Raw genomic sequence first — 27,446 nt, 5'->3', positions numbered from 1 at the left:
TGGAAAATAATGAATTGGAAAAAGACTTGCAACACTTATCTCAACAAAGCAGGCAGTTTCTTTTATATAAAGAGCCCCCAGAAGTCAGTATGAAAAACCAGTAGGAAACATGAAAAAGCAGTTTCCTACAGAAAAAGAAATAAATACCTCTTAAACATACATGAAATGGTGTTCAACCAATAATAAGAAAAATTTCAAATTAAAACTACAATGTGATACCATTGGAGTCACAAAACCACCAAACGTTGACTAACGTGCTGTGCTGGTGAGGGGGGCAGCAGAGGCTTTTGTACACTGTTGGTGGGAATGTGATTTGGTATGATCTTTATGGTGACCAACTGAGGAATAAATAACAGGAGTAACTTTCTGTTATTTAAGCCACACGGTCTATGGTATTTTTGTTACCGCAGCCCAAATGGACTGAAACAGCCACTGCTAGTTTATTTGGCACTTTGTGCAAATCAGAAAAAGGGACCCTCTTCCCCAGGGACATGTGGGCCCTCACTCAGAGAAGAAATTACCATTTGCTCCCTTGTAGCCTTATCAAAATAAAACATATACATACCCCTTCCTGTAACAATCCTTTTCCAACCGTAATTTTCATATGCTAAATAATATACAGATATAGTCACTGAAGTATTGCTTGTGGTAGAATAAGATTTGATCAATCCAAATGTCTATTAATAGGATATAGAACACTGGTCGGAGGTACTATAGTACAATTTTCAATGGAAAATTAAACAGTCACAAAAAAGAATGAGTCAGGATTGCATGCACTAAATTATCTCCAAGAACAGTGTGTACAGCACCTATGATTTGTTTATAAAAAGTAATTGGAATAGACACATGAGCATAGGTAAATTGTGTGTATGGTTATTATGCATAGTATAACTGGAAATTATACAAAAGAAAACAAAAATACAGTTATATGAAAAAGTAGAACTGGGTGGCTCGAGGTTTAGAGTGGGAAGTGATTATTTAATATACATATTTTTGTGTTTGTATACTACTGATTTTTAAGTATTAACTTGAAAATTCATTTAGAATATAGTAAGAACTTTGATTTTATTTGCATTTTTAAACTCATAAAGTTAAAAAACAAAAGATATCATTAAATGTAATATTCGTATGTCAAAGCGATGCTGAACACCCACAAATAAATATTTAAAATAATATGCTTGAGACTTACAATTTTGCATCTTCTCTGTAATCATCTAGACCCTCATCATATGATTTTGATCTTTCTGTCTTTGAGTTGGGCTGGGCATCCAGGCTGGGAGGTCCAACAGATTCTAGAATCAAAATCCAACATTTAGACATCTGCAAATAGTTTTCAGATTCTTTTAATGGTGACAAGGTCACAGTGTGTCATAGTATTCTAAATAGAAAATGGAGAATGAAAGATGGTTTACATAAGCACTCATTGAAACATACCCTGGTCATGGGAGAGCTGACGTCGAATTAAAGGAGCTGAAGTTGTAAGGCTGGGAGGGACTGTTGCTAGAGAGGGTGCTTGAGAGGTAGAGGCTGAGATGACAGCAGAAGCGGGAATATGCGCAAGATCATGATCAATGCTAGGGCTAGTTGGTTCATCTATTAGATAAAATAAAAATTGAAATGTTGAATGACCTAACTGTTATTAACAATAAAGAGTAATCATTTATCATTATTAGAAGAACCAGATAAAGATTTTAACACTTAACCACTGAAGTACCAATAAATGGTATATTTGGCCTGTTAAAAAATCTACTTAGTTATTATTCCAGTAATTCCAAATAATTCTGAATATATGGTATAAGAAATTAAATGAGTTTGCTTCTTTTGCTTCTTCTCAATCAACCGAGACCTCACTAACTGATCATGAAGATACCAAAGTTTTTAGATATTCAAAACCTTAATCTACAAAAGCAGAGCAATCATACACTACCCTAAAATAATTATTTCCCAAATTTTAAATTCATTGCATATTATCATTTCAGGCAGCTAAGCAAGGTGATTGGCTGAGGCCTACCATATTTTGCTGTGTATAATGCATACTTCTTTGCCCAAATTTGTGAGGGAAAAATAAGGACGTGCATTATACATAGGTAGTACTAATTCCATATCTATATAAATGTTTTAATTATTTTATTTGTGCTTATGTGTTAAAAGTGTAACTCTAGAAAGCAATAAGGATCTTTGTATGCTCAAAAATAAATGTTAAAACTTCTTTATAATACCAAAAAAAGAGTATTTAAACATAAATAAATAATTGAATTAAAAAATTACAATGAAAGATTTTTTTCCCTGATAAAGTTTGGGCCAAAAACATGGGCGCACATTATACACAGGAGTGCATTATATGCAGCAAAATATGGTAACTTTCCAAGTACCAATTCCTAAAATCTTACCTTCCCCCACCCCCAGTCTCAAGTGTAGCTTCAATTTTTGTAGAAAAATAAGAAAGGACAGTGTATAGCTGCCAGAAGAAGTTGTACATTATCAAGGCCAGTGCTATGGATGGAATATTTGCATGCCCACCCCCCCCCCCCAATTTCTCATGTTGAAACCTAACACCTACTGTGATGGTATTTGGAGGTGGGCCTTCAAGAGGTGATCAGGTGAATAGGCTCCACCCTCAGGGATGAGATTAGTAATCTTTTAAAAGGGACCCCAGGAAGCTCCCTTGATTCTTCCACCATGGGAGAACATGCCTATAAACCTGGAAGTGGGTCCTCAACAGATATTGAACCTGCTGGCACCTTGATCTTAGATTTCCTAGCCTCCAGATCTGCAAGGAATAAATTTCCATTATTAAGCCACCAAGTCTATGATATTTTCATTACAGCAGCCCAAATGGACTGAGAAAGCCACTGCTAGTTTATTTGGCACTTTAGTGCAAATCAAAAAAGGGACCCTCCTCCCCAGGGAGATGTAGGCCCTCACTCAGAGGAGAAATCACCATTTGCTCCCTTGAACCCTTACAAAAATCTAAATATTTTAGGTGCTATAAATTTTAACCTCAAAAGCCTGTCACAGGCAGAAATGTATATGTGAATGCACACACACGCATAATAACAATAGTTAACACATGACTAGTGCTTACTAGGTACCAGCACCATTCTAAATACTTTACAAGTATTACTTCATTTAATTCTTATGAAATTCAATAAAGTACTATTTTACAGATTGTTCTATAAAAGTGCTATTTTTTAAAAAGATTTAATTAATTTATTTTTAGAGAGGGAAGGGAGAGACAGAGAGAAAGAGAGAGAGAGAGAGAGAAACATCAATGTGTGGTTGCTGGGGGCTGTGGCCTACAACCTAGCCATGTGCCCTGACTGGGAATCAAACCTGCGACACTTTGGTTCGCAGCCCGTGCTCAATCCACTAAGCTATGCCAGCCAGGGCTTAGAAGTGCTATTTAAAACAAAACAAAACAAAACAAAACAAGATAAAGGGGCAACCTGTGTGAAGTTACCAAGCCCTAGGGATGACATCTGAACCCAGACAGTCTGATACCAGGGTTCCTGCTCTGTAAGTATAAATTAGATTTGTTTTCCAAATTGGTTAACAATAGTTCTGTACAAAATTCTTACTTTTGTAAATATTTCAGGAGTTTAAATTATATTGTAGGCCAAGAGAATGTATTTTAACAGGATGCAAGAACTACAACCCTTAAAATTAAATACCCCAACCCTTAGAAAATCATAATAAAACTCTTTAAAGAATATAATGATACAAACAGGGTTTTGAGCCCTTGACTTAAAAGGTCAAATATTTTACTTCTGACCAATCCTAAGAATCCTTTACCATCTTAATGATCAGCATTATAATCAAGATAATAATGACACAAAATTTAACACTTCCATTTCTTGGCTAAAGTCAGTAAATTCAGACTAAGACTATCTTAAGCTTATTTTCTGTTTTTACAATTTCCATTAAAAGCAGCTCTTTAAAATTTAGCAATAAAAAATATTTTGAAAATTTCCCTGTGAAACCATTTTCCTAAGTCCATGACACTCGGAGTACAATTATGCTTTTCCAAAAGGGAGGAGATAAGTGAGACTTTTAATTCATCAAGGACAAAAGTTTAATTTTACTAAAGGTTGACTCATCTTTAAAAATATCACTAGTATTTAAATCACTGCAATTAACAAAGTTTATTTTTTCAATTGATACATATGTATAAAGTGAGTTTGGTTCATAGAACCTGCTGGTCCACAATTCTGATACGCATTCATGGGTACTGACATGAATGAGAAAATACTGTTTTCTTTAGGAATTATCTGACTTACACAGAATTAATTGTTTGAAGAGATTAATTGTTTAAAAACATTCACTGGACTGGTTCAGATGAGGTCTATTGCATAAATCCACGTAGAGAAAATATTTAGAAAGGAATTTTAAAAAACCAAGATGATGCTCCTCTAAAACAATGTTTCTCAAAGCACAACCACCATCACTCTCAGGAACTGTGTGGTTATAATGTGTGCCAGAGAATGTCTACAAGATGCTGCGGGAGAATCTTTCACAAGAATCAGTTTTATACCTTGCAAAGTAATTTAAAACACGTTAAGGTTTATTTATATAAAATCAAATATCATGGAATGAAATTCAAATGTCGCATGGATTAAGCATTAAAGAAAATTTCGAAAGCAACTTTTTTTATACTCTGAACTTCCTGGGGTGTTCATTCATTCAGTGTCTTTTGAGTTACTACATTTTGGAGAAAATTTCTGAACCACATTGGATATGACAATCTCTGCTTCAAGTGCATGAGTACAAAAAGGACTGGAAGGATAGACACCCACCTGTTCTAGGTAGTAAGAGTTAACAGAGGAGGTGTAGGCAGAAGACTAGAACATTGCCTTACACACTCAATACTGTTTGCATTTTTTAAGAATAAATATACTTCTACTAGTTAAAGAGAAAAAAGAAAAACCTAAGTTTATTTTTTAAATACACACAATTATATTACCTAGCCATTACCTTATATTACCTTATAATTATGGATTCCACTAATAAACCCAATCTTTATTCCTATAAAATATGAAAAACTTTGTTGTTTTAATCATTACCAATATGTGGATTAAGTTTTAATAAACTTAAATATTCTGTCAGATATAAATAGCTGACTATCTTTATCCTAGGATGTCACTTGCTACATTAAGATACCAAATAATGCATGTAAAACACATACTATGAACTATTAGGGCTGAACTTGCTATTATCAAGTGACATAATCATTCATGATAAAATTACATTATCAAAGAATTAAGTTAAGAAACATAAGGCCTTAACTTTGTTTACTTAAGTAAACAAATTTTTAAAAGGTGAAGGAGGATGTTGAAGCTGTTACATATTTTTGGAAAATAGTATTTTTCCAAAGATAAAAGAATAACTAGCTCTCACAGATAATATATTTTCCATAATTCAATCTGGATTTATCCAAATGGAGACTACTATGTTATTCTATTTAAATTAATTATTCATATCTTAATAAGAAATTTCTACTACTGTTATTTAGTTTTTTACTATTTTATTGTTTATGCTAGTACAGTTGTCCCACTTTTCCCCCCTTCACGCCCTCCACCCAACCCACCCTGCCACCCCACTTCCACAGTCGTCCCCACACCATTGTCCATGGGTCCTTCATGTATGTTCTTTGACTGTTACTTCTTATCAATTGATATTTTAGAACATCTAAAAGATTTCACATATCAAGAAAAATGTAGGTATGTACAAAATGAAGGAAGCATATTGTGAAACTTTATATATAACTGTTGAGTTATTTTTCAAGCAACGAAGAATGAAAAAGAATGGAAGTCCTAAAATATAGAGAACTCTTATAAATAAGAACCACTAAAATCACAACATAAAAAGAGAAAGCACATGCAGAGACAATTCATGGAAGAAATACAAACGCCTAATAAAAATGTGAGAAAAAACTTGTGAAAACCTGACTACTAATGAAATAACCAAATACAAAGTAAAATAGTGATAACATTCCTGTTTTTGATCTAATAAACTGGCAAATATTTTCACTTCATGATGTTGTTGTTATAATAATTCCTCTTTGTATTCTGCAAGATGACCACAGAGAACATGCATTGTTTAGGTGCCCAACTATCTCTGAGGTTCAGTGGAATTCACTCGAGTGGCTCACCTTCCTGAGAAGGGCATATGATCTAGGCCTGACCCATCACAGGGCGCTATCCCTCTGAGTCCCCAGTGACTAGCCCAGGAGTGAGAACACGATCTAGTCAGGACTAATTATAGTATCTTCATCTCAGATTTGATACACAGAAACTGAGAAAATTACGGTCTTTCTCTTCCCTTTCTCAGGAAGAACTGTAACAATTCATAAATTGTGAGCTGCCAGTGGCCATCTTTTTTTACCATGTGTAGAAAAAGTACCTGAGAATAAAGTAATCAAAACTGAGGGGGAAAAAACTGACAATCTTAATGTCAAGTCACTGAACATCCATATCCAGGTCTACCCCAGAACTTCCTCATTGTGAGGACATGTTCCTTTTTGGCATGAGCTAATTTGAAATAAGTTTCTACTGTCTGTAACCAAGAGAATTCTGACCAGAACAAAAGTAGAATGCAATGTGTTTCTAGCTCCCTTTCACAAATAAGCATCATATACCCAATGTCCAATGCTGCAGGTTAAAACAGAGAGCAAGAAAAGGCCCCTTCTAAAATGAGCTGGGTTAGGTGGAATTTTTCTCACAGGTCACGTAATTACTCAAAAAGAACACAGCATCAATGTAGTTTGTACTTTATAATTACAGTTGAGGATAATTTTATACAACTCAGTGAAATTATCAGAATTTTTGGCATAGACTGTAGAATAGTAAGATCCTTTCACTTCTGCTAGAAAAAGGTGACACTACCACTCCAAATCACAGTATAACCATTTAAGAAATGTTAACAGTATAATATTCAATGACAGAGCAAACTACAAGTCACATGCAGGGGGATCAATTTGTTTAAGTTGGAAGAAATGGCAACTAATATGAAAGCAAATTCGTGTTTCCAAAATGCAAGAGAATGTGTATATGTGTTTTTTTTACTAAAAATATGGATTGAACAAACTGTTTTTTTTAAGTCCTATGAGAAGAGCACATTCACTGGAAATGACTTAAAAAGTCAATCTGTTTCTCAAACAAAACACATTAAAAAAATCTTTAAGTTTTTTCCTTGTCCTTATGGAAAAAAAGAATAAATACAGCTAATGGACTTTATGTCTTAAAAGAAATTCAGTGGCACTGGCACAACTATCCTTTGTTTTTACCTGCATTCTGATACATAAGGTGGGATTATCTTTTCAACAGGGAAACATAAACTCTTTCTTTACAAATGACGATTTATTAATCTTTGGAAATACCATTAATTTTCAATTTAATTTAAATTTAAACCCAATGAAATAAAGCTATCCTAAAAAAATGAACTCCCTAGGCAAATTTTACTCAATCCCATTAACACCAATTAGTGCATGTCAGGTAAGAAAAGTTTAGGGGTTGATAAAAATGGCATGCTCAAGAAACTCCATTTATATTAAATTAAAAGGGCATGGTTAGAAAGAATGCTTAAAAAATAAACCACTAATATATTAACAAGTGCTTCTAATCTTTGATCAAGTGACAGACCCCTGCAGACTTACTGAAACTTTTACACAAAATACAGAGTTATTGAAGCAGTAAATCCTGTTAACTTTTACATAAGCTGGTGAGGGGGTGCCATCAGTCTAGTGCAAATATCCCCATTTTTTACAGTAATAGTTCAACTCATCTAATTGGAATTCAGGTTTTTAATTAAGACCAAGAATTTTTAATAGTCAGGTCAATAAACACACAGTTAAATTAATATTTGGCTTTTTGAAAGCCATTTACAGATTTGATTATCTTAACCAGGAAATTCAATGCTGTATCTTCCTACTAGATAGATGAGTTTTTAAAAGGTTAGGAAGGGAGGAGAATTTGGAATACTTGATTCATACGTACCACGACCATATGGCAGTTGGTACTGAAGTAAAGGGAGAGGAGTTGTAAGAGGAACTGCTATAATACTAGGAATGTGAAAGGCAGGTGATGAAATAAGAGCAAAAGCAGGAATGTGTGCAATGCCATGGTCAATTCTGGGCCTAGCAGCTCATCCAGAAGGTAGGATGTACCATATTATCACAGTAATTGCTCTAAATTTTAAAAGGTCAAGTGGAAGTATTACTTTTAGATCTGTCGCAGATGGTGGGTTACAATTACTTTGAATTTCTGCAGCCCCATAAATCAGAGTAGGTTTGCATCTAAGTGAGGGGGCACATGTGTATGAAAAATGATCTCACTTGCCAGCTGACAAATGCTGCAAGTAAGCATTTTGAGAAACTCAACATTTACTTAAAGAATTTTAATGTACCAATTTCATTAATATGCAAAAGTACTAATTTTCACACATAAAATAAGGAAGCCACTGGAAATGGGGAAGACTGAGTGGGAAATCAAGAGGCTTGGATTCTATCTTGTTTCATTTAGTGAAGCCACTTAATTTTTCTGGGTATTAAGTTAATTACCTATAAGATAAAGAAGTGGGACTAGGATTATCAGAAGGGTTGATTCTAGCTCAAGAGGCTGACAATAATAAATCCATTAAAGGGGTAAAATTACCTATTTATTTTATGTAATTATATAGAATCCTAGGTTTTTCCAAACAAGGGATTTGTTATGGGGCTTTCAAGGTTTGGATCTATTTAAAACACTGACAGATGGAGCTGACAGTGTAGTTACTATCAGATCTATTTTCAACATTAAAGAAATAGCTGAAAATCTAGAAAATCTACTTTAGGGAAATAATTGCATAGTTTTCATAAGTGCAAAGTTAAAAAAAGTATTTCCCTAAATAATTAAGCACAGTGATCTATCAGGTGTGCTACAGATAAATTTGAAATATTTTAGGATAAAAGCTAGTGTTACTATCAAAAGGAAGATAAATGAGCATCTAAAATCATTCTGTGGTGAACAACAGAGTTAACAACTGGAACAAATAAATGTATTTAGTGAGCAGATTCCAAATCTGAGCTAAATATGGTGAATATTAAATTTAGATTTATTCTTTAGGCTAAGATTTAAAAGAGTAAAAAGGCAAGATTTAAAAAGGCAAGTTTTAGAACACTGTCAAAAGAATATGTGGTCTGGAAGTAGCAGGCAATCAGCTCTGTCCATTACTTGCTGAGAGACCTTAGACAATAAACTGAGCTTTCCTTATCCATAAAGTGGGTTATTTATTCCTGACCCAAAGGTCCCACCAGACTATCATTAGGATTGGTACACGAAATACTTAATAGGTTATAAAGTACTACAGAAGTTTTGGGTTGCTTTTATTATATTAAAAATTACCTCACGTTGCTCAAATAATATAAGCAAAAATCTCTAATAACTATGTCTGGTGTTAGTTGGGTACTAGATTTATCAGGGTGATAACTTCACTATACATAAACCTGACACTAATATAATATTGTATGTCAACTGTAATTGAAAAACAAAAAAATTATTTAAAGTAAAAAAAATTAAAGATTAAGTAAAAAAAGAACCAATAGAGTAACATTTTTGGAAAAGCTGAATATGAAAAAGAGTATAAGATGATAGCATACAATTTTCCTCATTACAGATTTGTTTTGCAAGAAGACTCAGTACGTACTTAGTATAAAAGACGGCCTGGAATGCTCAGTGTATCCTTCTACAATATCACTGTTGGCATTAAAGACTAGAGCTCACAAACCGAGAAGTTGGGTGTAAGGTGACCCATTTCCTTTTGGATAAATTTCAGATAGCTAAGCTCACCTGAACAGACACTGTCATTTACAAGCTTTAAACCTAAATTGGTTTAAAGTGGCAGTGCCAATAAGGCTACACCAACATAATTCAGTTTTACTTAGGCTAACACATGCACACACACACACACACACTGGACAACTTAGGGGTGAAAAGAACAAAGAGTATTAGAAATATGGCAAAAGAAGAGGGGAAAATACATGTGAGATGAATTCTAGATATAAGTAATACAGCTATAGTTTCTTTGTGTTAATAATTGAAAGTAGTATAAATTAATGTACAAAGTCATGACTACAGAACACATCTTAATATTTGCTACTAAATGTCAAATTACTACAAACTCATTCATTTCATGTTTTGTGTTTACTTGTAAAAGATGTTAAAATTTATTTTCAGAATTTACTGTGAAGCTTTAAAAAGTAAATGTGTTTGTGGGGTGGGGGACAAAATACCGTTAAGTGACTGATATTCCTAATTTAAAAACAAATAAAATGGTTTCTTTTCTTCATTTTTCTAAATCTTCATGACAGAAAAAATTGGATGTTAAAGGTGTAAAAAAGCCCTGGCTGGCGTAGCTCAGTGGATTGAGCGCAGACTGTGAACCAAAGCATTGCAGGTTCAATTCCCAGTCAGCGCATATGCCTGGGTTACTAGGCCAGGTCCCCAGTGGGGGCCACATGAGAGGCAACCACACATTGATGTTTCTCTCTCTCTGTCTTTCTCCATCCTTTCCCCTCTCTAAAAATAAAGAAATAAAATCTTAAAAAAAGAAAGAAAGAAAAAAGGGACAGGGAAGTTTAAAAAAAAAAAAAAGAAACTCTTGCTTTAAAAAAAGATGTAAAAATGTTGGAACATTTTCTTTCTGTAGACATATCATTAACTCTTATTATAAATAAGTTAATAAATAAATTGGCTCCATTATCTGATAGTTTGGGAATAAAGCCAAGGCACTTAATTATTATTATGCTTCGCATTAGTGTGTGATGTTTTCAAATGACAAAGTGATTATTAAAATCATAGAATATTGTATTCTGGAGGGTGACAAAAGAAAAGCAAACCTTAATTTATTTCTTTTTTCCTTTTAATTTAACTATTCCACAAAATAGTATAGAATATAGGGCAACATATCCCAAAGTGTGTTTCATGGTGTACTACAATGAGATATTCTACATAGAAGGATTCATGGTCAAATACTTCTGAGAAAAATTACATCCTACCTAGAAAATTCACAATATATAACACATTAATGATTGTGAGAGCCACTGTTAAGATGAACAAAATTTGTTTATTTAAACCCAGCATTTCTCAATTTATTTGATCACTGACTATTTTTTCCCTTTAAATAAATGGAATTGGTGTTCCTGGAAAACACTTGGAGAAACTGCAAATAGTTTCTTTTATTCCATTTTAATGCTAGCAGTTATTGCACTTAAATATGTGGTTTTTATTAGATATTTATTTTTTAGAGAGAGGGGAAGTGAAGGGAAGGAGAAAGAGAGGGAGAGAAACATCAATGTGCAGTTGCCTCTCGTGCACCCCCTACCAGGAGCCTGGCCCACAACCCAGGCATGTGCCCTGACTGGGAATCAAACCAGTGGCCCTTTGATTTGCAGACCCATGCTCAATCCACTGAGCTACACCAGCCAGGGCTAAATATGCATTTTAAAAAAATAACTAGATTGGAAAGATAAATCTTTAATGCTCAACAATAAAAGGATTTTAATAACTTTAATTAATTAATTTTGTAACTTTAATGAAAAGCTGAAAGTTCTTTTACTGGTTGGTTATTCACATATTTAACAACACTGCCACTAAAACAGACCAATAAATACAGGGGTAGGCAAAAGTAGGTTTACAGTTGTGAATACATGAAACAGTTTATTCCTGTATTATTATTTATTAATTACTGTTATTTGTTATCATAAACCTACTTTTGCCCACCCTTGTATTTCTTTGGACTTCAAGTTTACAGTAAAATATTTTAGTAAATCGAAGAGTTAAAAGGTTCTCACAGTAAAAAGGCAAGTATATTATGTAAAAGAAAATATACTTTTGATATTATACTCCAAAAATTAAATATTCAAACTAAATTCTTTTCCATACCTGTATTTCAAATAGCAGTCAATTTTATAAAAACTATGAAAATGCTATAAAAACCTAAGAGGCACTGGTATTCAACCTCAGGGCCTAGGAATTTTTAAGAATGCTTAAATCCATGGACAACATTCACATATACAAACAGTGAAATGAATTCTCTTATAATTTCAGTTCTTTATTCTACCCTATTCCACTGGTGCTGTGAAACTGGTGTACCACAGTAATCATGTGCTATACATTAAGGTTCTGGGAGGCACACAGGAAATAAATGAACTATACAAACATTTCTGTGCTGGGTGACTCTTAAAAGTCATGATTCATTAAACAAAAGATATTTAATAGTAACTATAAAGGAGACTCTAATAAGTATCTAAAGTAAAATCTGATCAGATCCAATCAGTGAGCATTTAAACATAATTTATTGATTAGGAAGGGATTGAGGAAGGCAGGGATAGAGTGACCGAGAGAGAAAGGGACAGAGAAGGGGGAGGGAGGGGAGAGAGACAGAGAATAGGGGGAGAGAGAGAGAGAAACATCAATTTGTTGTCCCACTTATTTATGCATTCACTGGTTGATTCTTGTATGTTCCCTGACCGGGGATGGAACCCATAACCTTGGCATATCGGGACAACTCTAACCAATTGAGCTACCTGGCCAGGGCTATTTTTGTTTTTAATGAATAAAAAAAATATTTATTTTAGTAATTTCCCCATAAATCTGTATGTATATAGAATTATATATTTTTATTTAATATTTTAACAAAAGTTCTCTCTTTATTAACACAACTGACTTTTTGATTTATTCCTGTACTTAGAAGTAGGAAGAAATATTAACAGCTATAACTAGCACATTTTTATCATTCCTATGTAATCTGATTATGTTATTTTTATTAAGTAGGAAAAAATTACGATGTCAAATTCTGATAAGATCTCACAGACCTATGAAATATAGTCACAGGTTGTAGGGCTCTTTATGTTTTAAAAAATCAGAAAACAATCACTAGTTCTGCAAAACATCTAGATGATGTGTAAGGTTTGACCTACAGTAAAGCTCTATTATTCTCTGAGCTTGGCCTTAAGGGTACAGATATGAATATGAGTACAATTCGACTGGGATTCCCCACAATGTGTACAGCTTGAATATATCATATTTATTACAGATAAGTCATGTAGAATTATTTTCAGGCTGATTCTGATAGTATCACTTGACAGTCTAGTAGTTCAAGAGGTTTAAAAAGTTTCTCTAGAAAAGAAAAACTAAATTGCTCAAAGAGAAGCACATTATACTGTCAAATTGTGGAGAACTCTTCATGAACTTATGGAGTAACAGTAACAGAATGGGTCCTAGCCTCAAAGCAAGGCCTCTACATCACACAACTCCAGGGGGAGCTCTTCCCAAAGCATTCTATATATATGGTGCTCTGTGAGGTGGCTGAATCAGGGAAGCCTCCAGTTCCTGGCTCTACTGCTTATTAATTGTGTGACTTTTGGGAAGTTACTTGACCTCTTCATCAGTAAAATGTCCCACTTATTAAATGAAGATAATACTGAGGACATATGTGATAATCCTGTTAGCAGATTATGTTTTGGAGCTGCATAGTAATTATGGTGAGAACTTTGGCGGGGGGGAGGGGTTGCCATATATTTAACTAGTATCTCAAGTTTATCATTTAGCTATTATTTCACCAAATATTTATGGAGTGCCTTCTATATGTCAGGCAATGTGCTATGCATTTAAGGACAGAGAACCGAACAAAAGATCTAAAACCCTGGCTCTCACATAGCTTGTGTTTTAGCTCAACAAAGAAACATGTAATAAAAAATACAAGCATGTAAAGTGGAAACAAGTGATGTGAAGATAAGTAGCTTAAGAGGACAGAGAATTCCCAGGTTCCGTGTTTGTGTGTGGGGTACCTATTTCAGATAGGCGGGTCAGGAAAGGGTGCTTTTATGAAGTAACATCTGAGCAGAGGCCTATGTAGTGAGTGAGGACGAATCAGGGTGTAAACCCTGGAACTGGCAGAGCCAGGGCCCTAGAGCAGGACAAGCTTGGCACGTCCCAGGACGGCACAGCAGGCGTAGCTGAATGCACATACATGGAAGACTGGGCACAGGCCTGGAGGCTGATCATGGGATGCCTTACAGGCCCTCTAGGATATGAAATTCTCTTTTGGGTAACACAGGAAGTAAACAAAGGGTTCTGGTCTAAGGAGTGACATGATCTGATTTACGTTTTCAAAACATCACACTGGCTGCCCTGTGGAGAAGACACCTGGGTGGGCAGGGGTAAGAGCAGACTAAAGACATGTGCTTAGTGTTCTTGATTTGGGCACAAATCTATGCGAGGAGTTAATATGATAATGAAGAGCTTTTTTTTTTTCTTTCAGCTCAAGTTAAATTTACAAACAAGCTTTAGAAAGTAAAAAGCACTGTTTATATGAAAGATTGATTACTGCCTGGTTTTCAATTCAGATAATTCACTAAGTAGGTACAATTTGGTTTGCTGAGTACCTTGGCCCAGAAAATGGGAATTTGTTTCATTGAAACAAAAACAAAAAAGGGGGACTGAATATATAAAGTCTAAAAATCAATAAAATAAAATAAAAGGAAAAGAAGAGTAAGAGCTTATGGTTCTGGTTTTAGCACAACTTGAGAAATTCAGAATGAATGTTTTAAAATCACAGTGCAAAATGTCTGGGCATGTCAAATTAGAAATAATACTTGCTAAAAATACGTGTTAAATATTGGACATGCAGTCAATGACTCTAAATGAGCTCACCTATGAACGGGATGGAAGCCAGGGAGTCACCAGGTGGACTGGTGCTTGAGGCCTTCCTTTCCTCAATCCTTTTTATGTGGACCTCTCGCCGCGCGTCGTTGGGCAGCCAGCAGGTCGTGTCCGACCCCGTCTCCTGGTCATTTACTGCCAAGATGTAAGACTGATGCCTTAAAGGCTGTGGTGTTTGGCGACCAGATGGAGGCTTTTCTCTTAGGGTGACAGTTTCTTTATTATCTAAAGTATCTGATTGGTGAATTTCAGCTTCTTGTAAATTTAAGTCTTGATTCCTTTGAGTGTCAGATAATTCTACTTCTGCAGTGCCCGAGTTCTCACTCATCTGAGGGACAGGCTTAACAGAAGCTCCAGACAAACAGGGGATTTTCCCAGTTTCCACTTGGTGATCCAGGGCACTTTCAGTTTTTAACCGTGTCTGCTGAGTCAACAGACTGTTTTGATGCAAGTGATTTACTGGTCTTTGGTCTTTGATAGAAACAAATGAGTTCTGGCTAAATGGTGGTTTTGTGACATGCATCGAAGGTGCTTTCAGAGAATTACTTCTGACTTTCACAAGAGGTGACTTGTCTTGTGAAATACCTTGAGGGAGTGACATTCCACAAGTAGTTTGAAAATTCCTGTTTGGCTGCAGTGTTTTCAGATCCGGTGGAATTTTTATAAATTGAGACACAGATCCCACTCCTCTGCTACTCATTCGCCTATTATCAGAACTAACAACACTCGGAGCCACAGTGAAACTGGAGCCTCGAAAAGATTTATGGATTTCTTGATGCCTAGATCTTTCATAAATACCTCGTCTATCATCCTGCTCAGTAAATCCACTCCACTTATAAGTCTGTTTTCGTTCTCCATTTGAATCTGGCATTTGACTTTCAGAAGTGACATTTTCTAAGGTTTCACCCTGTCCTTCAATATAATCCCATGAACGAGTTCTATGATTGCTAAAACTAACGGGTGGGGCTGTCAGTGCTCCTTGTGAGGCACTGCGTGGACAATACTTCGTTAACACGGAGTCCTCCAGCCTCTCCTGGGACACACTGCGTTGTCGGATCTGAGTGGACTGGGGCACTCGGTCGTGAGAGGTGCTGCGGCGTCGTACCTGCAAAGCGGTGCGGTTCGGTACCACCTGGTTATAATCTGTTGTACTCTGAGATGCTGCCCTTAAACTATCTAATCTTTCTTGAATTGTCCGACAACCCATGTGCAATCGTCTGTTATCAATATACTCCTTGTAAGTTTTATAGTTTTTCCAGTCAATGTGCTGATGGGAATTTGGAGAATAGTGATTAACAGATACGGAAGGAGAATCCACAGCTTGAGATCTATTGCTTGAGACTCCTTCTGAATGTCCACTGTAATTGCTAGATTTCAGTAAAATTCCAGAAGGTTCCAATGATCTAGATCCTGGTGCCTGATGAATTAGATGGGCAGTGGGTACAGATGACAATGGCGATGTGGTTCTTGACACTGTTTTTAAAGAGGGCTGCTCATTGATGCCATGCCTTACTTCTTCAGTTCTGTGTGAAGGAACTGTATGGTTGTTTCTATTAGTTAACAAATCTACAACCTTCTCAGAAGGTACAATGACAGTCCTCACACTCTCATTGCAAACACACACTGCTGTGTTTGACTTTGCAACGTCTGTTGGTGATGGAGGCACTTGTATTTCCATTCTATAAGCCCTGCTAGGCTGGGTAAGTACTGGAGTACTGGTTTGCTGTTTGCTGGATGATGAGTCTGGAGGAGACACTTCAACTGGCTGTGCCATGGCTGACGGGGCAGACGGCAGCCGGGGATAGCAAACTGGTGGTGGTTCGGGGATATTGCGGGCATTGCCACTGTAGGCTTCATTGCCTTTCAGGTAGGCATCTTGAGAATATGCCTACAGGGAAATGAGAGAATAATGTCATTAAAAATTCATTACAAGAACAATAATTCCCACTCTGGCAACACACTATTTTATTTTACTGTGCCCTACCTCATTCCTGAATGACATTCACTAAAGCATGCATGCAAACGCAACAGAAGAGTGCTCCACAAATTTAGAAAAGGGCTAGTATCTCAGAAATCAAATAAATTGTAGGATGTGCAACAAATAAAAATTACAATTGCCTATTTTCTCAAAGGATCAGAAACACACCCAAAAATTTCCCCACCAATTAGATATAGCCAGATTACTTCCAGAATTTTCCCCATTTAAGTTTTATCATTTTTCAGCAGTCGACAGGTTAAATGGCTGCCTAATACATCTCAGCAAAAGAAGATTCTGATCTTTTGCCCATACAGAGGTGAAAATATTAAAAATCTTAACCAAACACATTTTTATTTTAAGCACTACTGCTATTATAAATAAGGTATCTTGTCAATTAATGATTACTGAGTCCCAGAAAATAATTAATTTTGCTAGATCAGGTGTTTCAACAGCCATGCTAAATATTTTAATATTTAAAGTGAGAGGAATAGGCATGTTTAAGAAAGTAAGCACATATAGTAAAGACATAAAAATATGAAAAAAAGGTAATTCATCTTTATATGATTCTTATTTTTTTTTATTGTAAGCTAATGCAAAATTTTAATGTATAAATTTATTTGGTCTCTTTTACTTGTTATAAGGAGACATTTCTCTATTATTAACAAGCAGGCATGCAGTTCAAATTATTTTTTTGTCAATCATTTGTGAAATTATCTAGCAGTATTTTTAAAACTTAAGAAAAACTGAAATTAAACAGAGTCTACAAAACAGAGCTAATCACTGCAACTCAGGACTGTTCAGCATCTGAGACAGTTAGGTGTGGTGTCATATTACATATCCTCCCCTAATCAAAACAGGCTGAATTCAAGGGTATCATCATATCTTGTCTTTGCATTAGCTCGCAAATATCAAGCGCACCCACAAACACAACATCACAGCAAAGTACTAAGGAAAAAGAAGGGTGAGATACTTAAAAAAATACAGATGCAGATAAATACCATGTCTTAACACCAGTTATGCACAGGATACAAAAAACCCCCCCACAAAACCCAACAAAAACTGAAGAAAACCATGTACTACAAACAAACACATTCTGCAAGTTAGTAAGATTAACACTATGGAGAGATTTCTCTAATCACACTTAACAGTTTTAATCGGTTGGCTTATTACAAATCTCTACCAAACATGACTTAAAAAACAAGGAAATGGCTTCTATGCATTTCTTACCAGAGCTGTGACATCCTTTGTAAACTGTAGCTAGCAGAAAATAGGAAAACATAGTAGAAGCTGCTTACTGATAGAAAGACAGAATCATGTCATATTGATGTTGGAAACAGCAAGCTAAAAATACATCTATACTGATTTCTCTGGAAGGTACCAAGAGAGGTAAAGGGCAGTGAAGCATAAAGAATAACTTCAGTATCCTTCTAAGCATCTTTTTCTCAGGCTTTTTTCTGGTTCTCATTTGATTTGTCTACCATTCTTGAAAGGAAAATACATCTGGTGGCATGCATGCTTAACAACTATTTTCTTCGATACACGCTGCTGTCTGACAGTGTGTTACAAAGCTTCCCTTCCACAGGAGCAACATTGATGTCTCTCATTTCCCCTGAGCTGCTTCCATCTCTGCTTCCAGATGACGAAACGAATGCGCTATTATGCATTTAAAATAGTACAACCTCCTCCTTCCCCTGTAAATCAGAGCATAACCACAAGCAGTCGGCTGACTGCAGCTGCCTTTACTATGATTTGGAAATAAAAGAATGACTGCTTTATTAAATAGGTCTCACTCAAAAACTAAGATTTTTCAACACTGCACCTTTCACCCTGCTTTATTATGAAAATAACTACTGAACAGACAAAAAACATTATTGCCAGAGCAATCCTTTTTCAAATAATATTCTAAAATGTAAACTTGATTACAGTGAGAAATTAAAGCTACGTAGATAAAAGAAAATGTGCATGCCATGATATTTTTAATGCATGAGTACAGTCAATCAAAATATACATTTTGGATATGTGCATTGACATAACAAAGCCATCTTTTAAATGCTGATTTTATTCACACCAATACTTTTTCCATGAAAGAAAAACTGGCTGGATGAGTGAACTCTCTGATACAGCAGTTCCCACAGCTTGTTTGTGCAATTTTATTAGCTATCACCTGAAAGGGGGTGGAGGGGAGTGTTCTCTGTGGTCAGTGATGTAGTGGAAGGTTGGTTGGTAAGTTTCTTGACTTCTCAAGGCCTCCACTACATTAATGTACATTGTAAAACTCAAAGGAGAAATTACACATTTATTTGGCCATGGAACCCATTTTTTTCTAGGGGTTTTCTCATGATTACAATTTCTGCTAGAAAATGCTGTTCTAGAACCAATTATTTAAAGATACCTCCTTTATTTAAATCTGGGGAGGAATATTCTCTTTTAATTAAAAATATATGACTGGAACTACCAAATATTAAAAATTATTTGACATACTTCAGACATCGCTACGATTCCCATGTAGCAACCCTAAAGATGAAATACTCTGTATTCAAGGGTTCTCATTTCTAGGCACAATTATGACCAGGGGTCCTTAAAAATATCCACATGCACCATGAATTAACAGTGGCCTGAGTAAACAGAATGTCTTACACATACAGATTATTGTCTAATGTAAGTATATATAGTTACAATTAAAAAATATTAATTCATTCCAGAGCGTTACTGAATTTCCTCACATATTTTCAGTTCATAAACACTAAAAAAGCTTGTTTATGTCTATCTATCTATCTATCTATCTATCTATCTATCTATCTTTTCTAAGAGCTCCTCATTCTCATAAAGGTTGGGAACCAATACCATTCAATTTCCATCCTGAGGAAATTAGCAGTGCCCTCAGGCCACTACAGATTAGAATGTGTTCCAACCAAGTCATGGACATACCTGGGAATAATTCTGGAACTTCTATGGCTATTCTGAGAGAGATGGTACAGACACAAATTGCCTTCAAATAAATTTAGGGAACTAAATTAGAATAGGCAATATGACTTTTAAGGAATCCTCTTCTCCCAGGATGCCTTTAATTGCTCCACTAGAAAATAAACAACCTACTAAGGCATGCTTTAGACTCCTTCAAGGAAGAAAGTATTCATCAGACCTTGGAAAAACACTGGGTGGATCATCTGGAGTGAATTACAATAGGCAACTCTTTGAGATGAACATGGAACACTTTTGCTTGAGGGTCTGGTCAAAAAGTACCAAGTCTTTCATTGAGACACATGGTCTGACATATCAATGTTTTAATAAAAATGTATCATTTAATATTAACAATCTGGAACTTTATTATATGTACAGTGCCTAACAGTAACTAAATAATCCTAAAATAATCTTTCACTTCAGTTTATGGAGTTGCATCAAAATCACTATTACTATACCAGTGATACTTACACTGTCTAGTAAATGCTAAAAACAAACAATAAATAAAAACCCTGCACAATACATAAGCTTGTGAGAATAAAACTCCTGCCTATCATTTCACTTTAACAAACTGACTCATTAATTTCATGCTATTAACTATAGTAAAAGAAAAAATAGCTACATGTCTGTCTGTTCAGTAAAATACATGCCAACTATGCGACAGCAGGATGTGGAAGAAGGGGATGGTACAGACATTTTATACCTTTCTAAATTATTTGAAACTTTTCTAACAACCAAGTACAATTCTTATATTATGAAAAAATAGATTTTTAAAAAAGAACAAAAGTAACTGCTACAAACTTGCCAAACATGAGTGAATCCCTCCAGATTTCCTACTCTTGTTTCTCTTATCTAGGCACAAACATCCTGATCCACACTTGACAAATGGGTATTTTATTATAAATAGAATATTCTACTGACTATAAAGCATATTAAATGATTACTTTGAAAGTAATTTGTCTTCAATTAAAGTTTATAGTCACTGTTATTTTGTACACTGTTATTTCAGGTGTACGCCATCATGGCTAGACAGTCATACACTTTACAAAGCGTTCCCCTGATATTTCCAGTACCTGCCAGGCACCTATACATAGTTCTAATGAATCTCAGGAAAAACTTGGGTTAAATCACACCTTTGAGTTTGTATCACATCTTCATGCAGTGGCAAAGGCAGCACTGGACTCTCAGAGCAGAAATGTGTGTCAGAGTAACAGCTCTGAGCAACTAGCAGTGTGACTGAGGTAAGTCACCCTCACTCCTCATTGGTACCCAGGTTTAGAGGTCAGACTTTTTAGTTTCTGACCTGTCGGGGTTCAAATCCTAGTGCTACCGCTTTCTGTTCTGTTACACTAGAAAAGGTGCTTCACCTTGCTGTGTTTATCCTGGACCAGCACCAACGCCCTGGTCAAACATTAGACACACCCAAGCACCTCTACACCTATCAGGACCGATCAACTTAAAATTTAATTTTGAACCCATTGAGCCAAATGCTTCACAAAATATCTTGAGGCAGCCACTGAAAAGAAGGCCCAGATTGAGTTCTTCTATCATCAGTCTATTCAAGAAAAGTATTTAATCAACCAGCATCACTGTTCAGGTGATTTGATGGGTGGTGGCTATTTTCTTCCCACATAGACATTTGAGAAGTTAACAAAACCATTTTTGTTTTTGTTTTTCTCAAAAATAAAACAGCCCTGGCTGGCGTAGCTCAGTGGATTGAGTGCAGGCTGCAAACCAAAGCATCGCAGGTTCGATTCCCAGTCAGGGCACATGCCTGGGTTGCAGGCCACAGCCCCCAGCAACCGCACAATGATGTTTCTATCTCTCTCTCTTTCTCCCTCCCTTCCCTCTCTAAAAATAAATAAATAAAAATCTTAAAAAAAAAAAGAAAATAAAACAGAAAGTGCTTTTTATTTTGTAATAATACCTTACAAATATGAACTCAAATATCACACTCTAACATAATATTATAAAATACCATCAAAGTAAATAACATAAATGTAATAGTGATACTACTCCTATCATTAATATAAAAAACATATGTTGGTTTAAAAAATGAGGTTGCTAAGTACATGAGTACTATGACCAGCACTAATTAATAACATACTGAATTATTCTTAATTTTACTTCATGTGTTTGAATATTCTATCATTGTTACCTGTAAATTAAGAAATTTATTATTATATACTTTTCCTTATGTGAGTAGGTTTTAAACGAAATTACATTTCCTCTGTCACCTCAGAGATGAGCTGAGCACCTCTAAAACAATGTGGTCCATAAACTGGATTAGGCAAAAAGTTTGTGTTTTTTTCCCATAAGATGGCTCTAGTAGTGCTTAGTTGTCTTTAACTTCATTCGAAACAATTTTGTAAGATTGTATTGTGAAAGCTGTCATATCAGAGTACATTAACAAAACATTAAAATTGGTGAATTTTTGTGTAGCCATTTTAATATTGAAGATAGAATAAAATAAGTGACATTTTCAGCGCATTATGCTTTATTGTTTCAAGAAAGGTAAAAATGCAACTGAAGTGCAAAAGAAGATTTGTGCAGCGTGTAAAGAAGGTGCTGTGACTGATGGAATGTGTCAAAAGTGGTTTGTGAAGTTTTGTGTTAGAGATTTCTCTCTGAACAATGCTCCACAGTGGGGTAAACCAGTTGTAGTTGATAGCGATCAAATTAAGACAATCAACATTATACTATGTGAGATCCAATATACTCAAAATACTCAAATCAATAAAATTATTGGTGAAAATGAAGAAAAAAAAGTCTTTTATTTTACAGGAAAAAAATATACAGACTTTTTGGCCAACCCAGTCACTTCAGAAACGCAACGGCATGGACACCCAACCTGTGGGTACCCAAGCAAACACACGTGACTTATGACAGGCATTCTTCCCTTGGGTAAATAATTTTTACATAGCTGTAAAATGTTCATGTTTACTTTTTATTTATAATGAAGATTCAACCTCACAGGGACAAATACATTTTTAAAAGCATATATTTTGGGTATCAGATTTAAGACCAACATAAATACTCTGAAGGCCCCTTACAGAACTTTTTAGCTCTAGAATCTGTTAGCAGTATTTGTATATGCAGTTTTTTTAAATCCCAGATTCCACTTGTGTTTTATTAATACCTTTAAGAAATGATACTTGTAGATATTCCAGCTAAAAACGTTTATACAGAAAAGAAGTTGTCACATCTTAATGTCCTTTATGGAATAATGCACAGTGTGCTTTAATCATATATATTCCTTTAATTTCTTAAAGAATTATAGTACATCCAAATGTAAATAAAGCCTGATTTTAAAGTGAAGTTTTCTTTTATCATTACAGGTATGAGCTTTTACGTCTTAAAATTCAAATAACATGTTTTAAAAATGAATTCTCTGTTACAATATGCCAGAACCCTTTACTGATGAACTTTAAAGATCTGTGTGCTCATGTCACTCTAGCAAACCAATTTTTTCTTTGTTTGCAACACTTTGTATGTCACCTTTATTTTACATGCATTTATCTTAAGTGGAATATAACAAGACAGATTAATTAACCTAATCTTCCACTGATCACATCATTAGAAAATTACTCCTTCCACTGCTGCTGCTCTTCATCAACCACACTGCAGGCCGTGACAGTGATTTGCGTCTGCTTCCTTCCTTGGGCATTTAGTACAATGCCAGCCATTCTGTGAAATGTGCACTGTTTGAGAAAAGCACACCCAACCAGTGCCTTTACTTTGGCAAGGAACGCAATGTACTGAAGACGAGAAATAAGTTCTGTTTTGGAAGTGCATTCTGTTTTTGAGTCATCAGATTGCAAGAAGGCTTCAAGGTAAAGCTTTCCCTACTATCTATCATCCTAGTCCTCTGTTGTAGGGGAACATTAGAGGAAGTTCTCTATTTATTTCTAACCTTGTAACTTCCATTGACTAAGATGGTTATGTCTGCTACTCTCTCATTCTGCTGAATTATCAGGGTAGGCACTCCACCACTGGAGCCCTAAGAAAATTACCTTGGACAGGTGCACCTTCCTTACTAAGGCCCCCAATGCCACAGAACTGTGTACTTAAGAAGGGTAATCCACTCTCCGTAAAAAGTCATTCCTGAATAAAATCAACACACCTTGAAAACACAAGGTTGAGCTCCATGGCTAACAGTTAATTATATTTAAACATCAGTGAATAAGTTGAATCATTAGGACCAGCTTTAGTGACATTTTGTTTTAAAAATAAAAGTTTACAAGATAATTTAGCACTTTTGTTGAGCTAAGTTCAAACTAAGGCCTTACAAATGAAAAACATTGCTTAACCATTTCTATTTCCACCACAGAGATGGTGGAAGTTCCCTATTTTTCTTGAATAAGAAAAAAACCATTCACTAAAAAGAACTTAAAACAAAAAACCAAAAACCCTTTAGTGCTCATTGCCATTTCCTAGATCTTAATTGTTAGCTTTTAGTTAAGCAGTTTTGCTCATGCTGTTTTATTCTACAGAACTACAAAGTTAATTGAGGAGAAGAATTAGTTTCTTAAATGAAATTTAATATATTTTATCCTCTTTTTACTTTCAGCAATATTTAAGCTTCATAAAGGAGGTAAACATTCCATTCCACTTATTTTCTTTCTAAAAAAAAAAAGAAAATATGAGAAAAATATTTTAGCCTTGACTACTGTGACTCACTTGGTTGGGCGTCCTTCAGCAAAGTGAAAGGCTACTGGTTTGATTCCTGATCAGGGCACATGCCTGGGTTGTGGGTTCCGTCCCTTGTTTGGGGATGGGTGTTTCTCTCTTATATTTAAGCTTCTCTTCCTCTCTTCCCCCCCTTCACCCCTCTCTAAAACAAATAGATATGTAAAACATTTTTTAAAATGAGAACAATATTTTAATCTAAATGCTAAAGTTTTCTTTTTTAAATAATATATTTTTATTGATTATGCTATTACAGTTGTCCCATTTACCCCCTTTACTCCCCTCTGCCCTGCCCACCCCCCACCACCCTACTTCATGTCCATGGGTCCTACATGTAAGTTCTTTAGCTTCTACATTTCCCATACTATTCTTACCCTCCCCCTGTCTATTTTCTACCTACCATCTATGCTACTTATTCTCTATACCTTTTCCCCCTCTCTCCCCCTCCCACTCCCCTGCTGATAGCCCTCCATGTGATCTCCATTTCTGTGATTCTGTTCCTGTTCTAGTTGTTTGCTTAGTTTGTTTTTGTTTTAGGTATGGCTGTTAATTGTCAGGATGGGTGGGGTAGGACAAAATGGCACCTGAACTACAACCCGGAAAAGATGGCTGACGTCAAACCAGGGCGCGAAGAAAACCACCAATGATATGTTGCCGCTTTGTTCGGAGGGAACCAATCCCCAGCCCCCACATAAAGGTTTAACCAAAATAAAACCCCGCCATATTCCCTGTTTGCTTGCGACTTTCTCGGTCCCACCATGCAGACTGAAAAACCTCGCCCAGGCACGCAAACCCCAAGAAAGCTTTGTACTGCTAATTTTGTGGCTGATTAGCATTTATTCTTTGGTAGAGCCTAAGAAAACCTTTCATTTGGTGCCGAAACCCCGGAGGAGTTGTTGTCTACTGAAGACCGCTCCTCTCCCGACTCCCCAAGGAGGCCTCGTGGCCACCCCACCAGTCCGAGCACTGAACCAGGGTAAGTGCCGCTGTCCCTCAACTTCCTGGTCCTTGGACTCCAACTCCAGGTCCCTGTCGGCCGGAGAGGCTGCTCTCCTACTGAAAATCGAAAATCGTAGCTCTACGTCGGGGGTAGCCCTTCCAGGAGAAACTGTTCTCCCTCTGGGATTCAAGAACGGGTGGAGACATCCCCTCGCCTTGAACTCCATTTCTGTCTGATTTGGTTGGTGACTTGAGTTGCAGGACGCCAATTCTTAGTCACCGATCTTCTGTCCTTGGGACCAGGAATGGGGAACAGGGGTCCAAGCCAGATCCTAAGTCACCTCTAGGGTGCCTTCTGAAAAATTTGCCAGCAACTGACCCTGGCCTCAAGCAAAAATGGCTGACTTTTCTGGCCATTATATCAGCTCAATAACCGTGAAACCTGGCCTCCTAATGATACTTTCGATTCTGTTACCCTTACTGACCTAGATAATTTTTGCAGACAGACTGGCAAACGGTCTGAGGTCCCCTACATTCAAGGCTTTTGGGCCCTGCACTCCTGCTCTGATCTGTGCACTCAATGCTCCACAGCTCAGGTTCTCTTGGCCCAAGAAAACTCTGAACCCGCACGGCCTCCTAAGCTTACTGCCCCAGAACCTCCCTCCTCCTTTTCTGATTCCCCCCAAAATCCTGCTTCACCTCCTCCTCCCCCTCCCCCTCCTTATCAGCTCCCGCCAATGGCTACTCCAGCCCCGGCTCTCCCCTCTTAACCAGATTCTCCCCCTCCCTCTGAAAACCTTTCTTCCCTGGTTAGCTCACATACTTGCTCCCGCCTGAATCCACAGCCTCTAGACTCCCGTATTTGCCCCCTCTGAGAAGTAGCAGGAGCAAAAGGTGTCGTTCAGGTCCATGCCCCTTTTTCACTAACTGACCTCTCTTCAATTGAAAAATGCCTAGGCTTGTTCTCCACTAACCCTACCAATTTTATCAGGAAGTTCCAGTACCTAGTCCAGGCTTACAATCTCACATGGCACAACTTACATATTATTTTAACCTCTACTCTAACTCCAGACAAACGTGATTGTGTTCAAACCGCCGCTAGAGCTCATGTAGACCAAACCCACGCTACAAACCCTACTATGCCTGTAGGAGCCGAGGCTGTGCCAGAAGCCGACCCGGGTTGGGATAATCAGACAGTACGTAACCAAATGGTTGAGTGCCTGTTAGCAGGAGTGCAATGGTCAGCTCAGAGATCAGTTAACTATGACAAACTCAGAGAAATTACCCAAGGCCCAGAAGAAAACCCAGCCCTGTTCCTTAACTGTCGCACTGAGGCTATAGCTCTCCATACTCGTTTAGATCCTACATCCAATGCAGGAGCCACTGTGCTGGCCACCCACTTTATCTCTCAGTCAGCCCCAGACATTAGGAAAAAACTAAAAAAGGCAGAAAACGGTCCTCAAATCCCCATCCGAAATCTGGTAAACATGGCATTTAAAGTTTTTAACAACTGGGACAAAAATGCTGAGGCTGCTCACCAAGAGCGCCTGCAGCAGAAGGTAGCCCTGCAGACCCAGGCTATAGTAGCAGCCCTGACACTGGCCGAAGACCTAGGACATTACAGCCCAGGGGCCAAGTCAAAGTCCAGGCCACCAAAAGGAATGCCGCAAGGAGCCTGCTTCAAATGTGGTAAGGAAGGACATTGGGCCTGCCAATGTCCAAACCCATGACCACCCACCAAACTGTGCTCCGACTGCTGGCAGCTCAGAGATGCCTGGAGAGATGCCTGTCCCCTTAAAGGCTCGTTCCGGCGCCTCCGCACGGGGGACCAGCCGGCCAAGGTGAGGACACCTTTCCAGCCTTAAAGCTCCTTGGCTTCATGGGCAACTGACACGGCCTGGACTCGAAGACCCCCATCACCCTCGCCAAGCCCAGGGTAATGCCACACAGGTAGTGGGTAAGTCCATCTCATTCCTAGTGGACATGGGGGCTACCTATTCAGTCTTGCCATCACATTCTGGTCCCTTACCCCTTCCCAGGTCTCAGTCATGGGGGTTGACGGAACTCCACCACACCCCCTTCGTACCTTTCCTTTAAACTGCAGCCTTGATAATGTCCCCTTCACACACTCCTTCTTGGTTATACCCTCCTGCCCCGTTCCACTCCTAGGAAGAAACATCTTG

At 36.9% G+C, this 27,446-nt stretch overlaps 1 protein-coding gene across 6 annotated transcripts in view; it reads right to left on the bottom strand.

Moving 5' to 3' along the window:
- Window positions 1-27,446, bottom strand: part of ARHGAP21 (Rho GTPase activating protein 21) — a 133,272-nt gene that overhangs the window by 21,869 nt on the left and 83,957 nt on the right. For 2 of the 6 annotated variants that reach the window (XM_028505397.2, XM_036023163.1), the window contains exons 7-10: window positions 17,902-17,931; window positions 14,688-16,584; window positions 1,435-1,593; window positions 1,190-1,292 (exon numbers count right to left, since the gene is read on the bottom strand). In XM_028505397.2, coding sequence (XP_028361198.1) covers window positions 1,190-1,292; window positions 1,435-1,593; window positions 14,688-16,584; window positions 17,902-17,931 — 2,189 coding nt within the window. The remainder of the gene's footprint in view (window positions 1-1,189; window positions 1,293-1,434; window positions 1,594-14,687; window positions 16,585-17,901; window positions 17,932-27,446) is intronic. The other 4 variants (XM_028505398.2, XM_028505399.2, XM_028505400.2 and 1 more) reach the window with 3 other exon arrangements.

The sequence above is a fragment of the Phyllostomus discolor genome, chromosome 1 (genome assembly GCF_004126475.2).
Source record: "Phyllostomus discolor isolate MPI-MPIP mPhyDis1 chromosome 1, mPhyDis1.pri.v3, whole genome shotgun sequence".
Lineage (NCBI taxonomy): Eukaryota > Metazoa > Chordata > Mammalia > Chiroptera > Phyllostomidae > Phyllostomus > Phyllostomus discolor.
The sequence above is the reverse complement of the archived record's forward strand: the minus strand, read 5'-3'. Positions and strand labels throughout refer to the sequence as shown.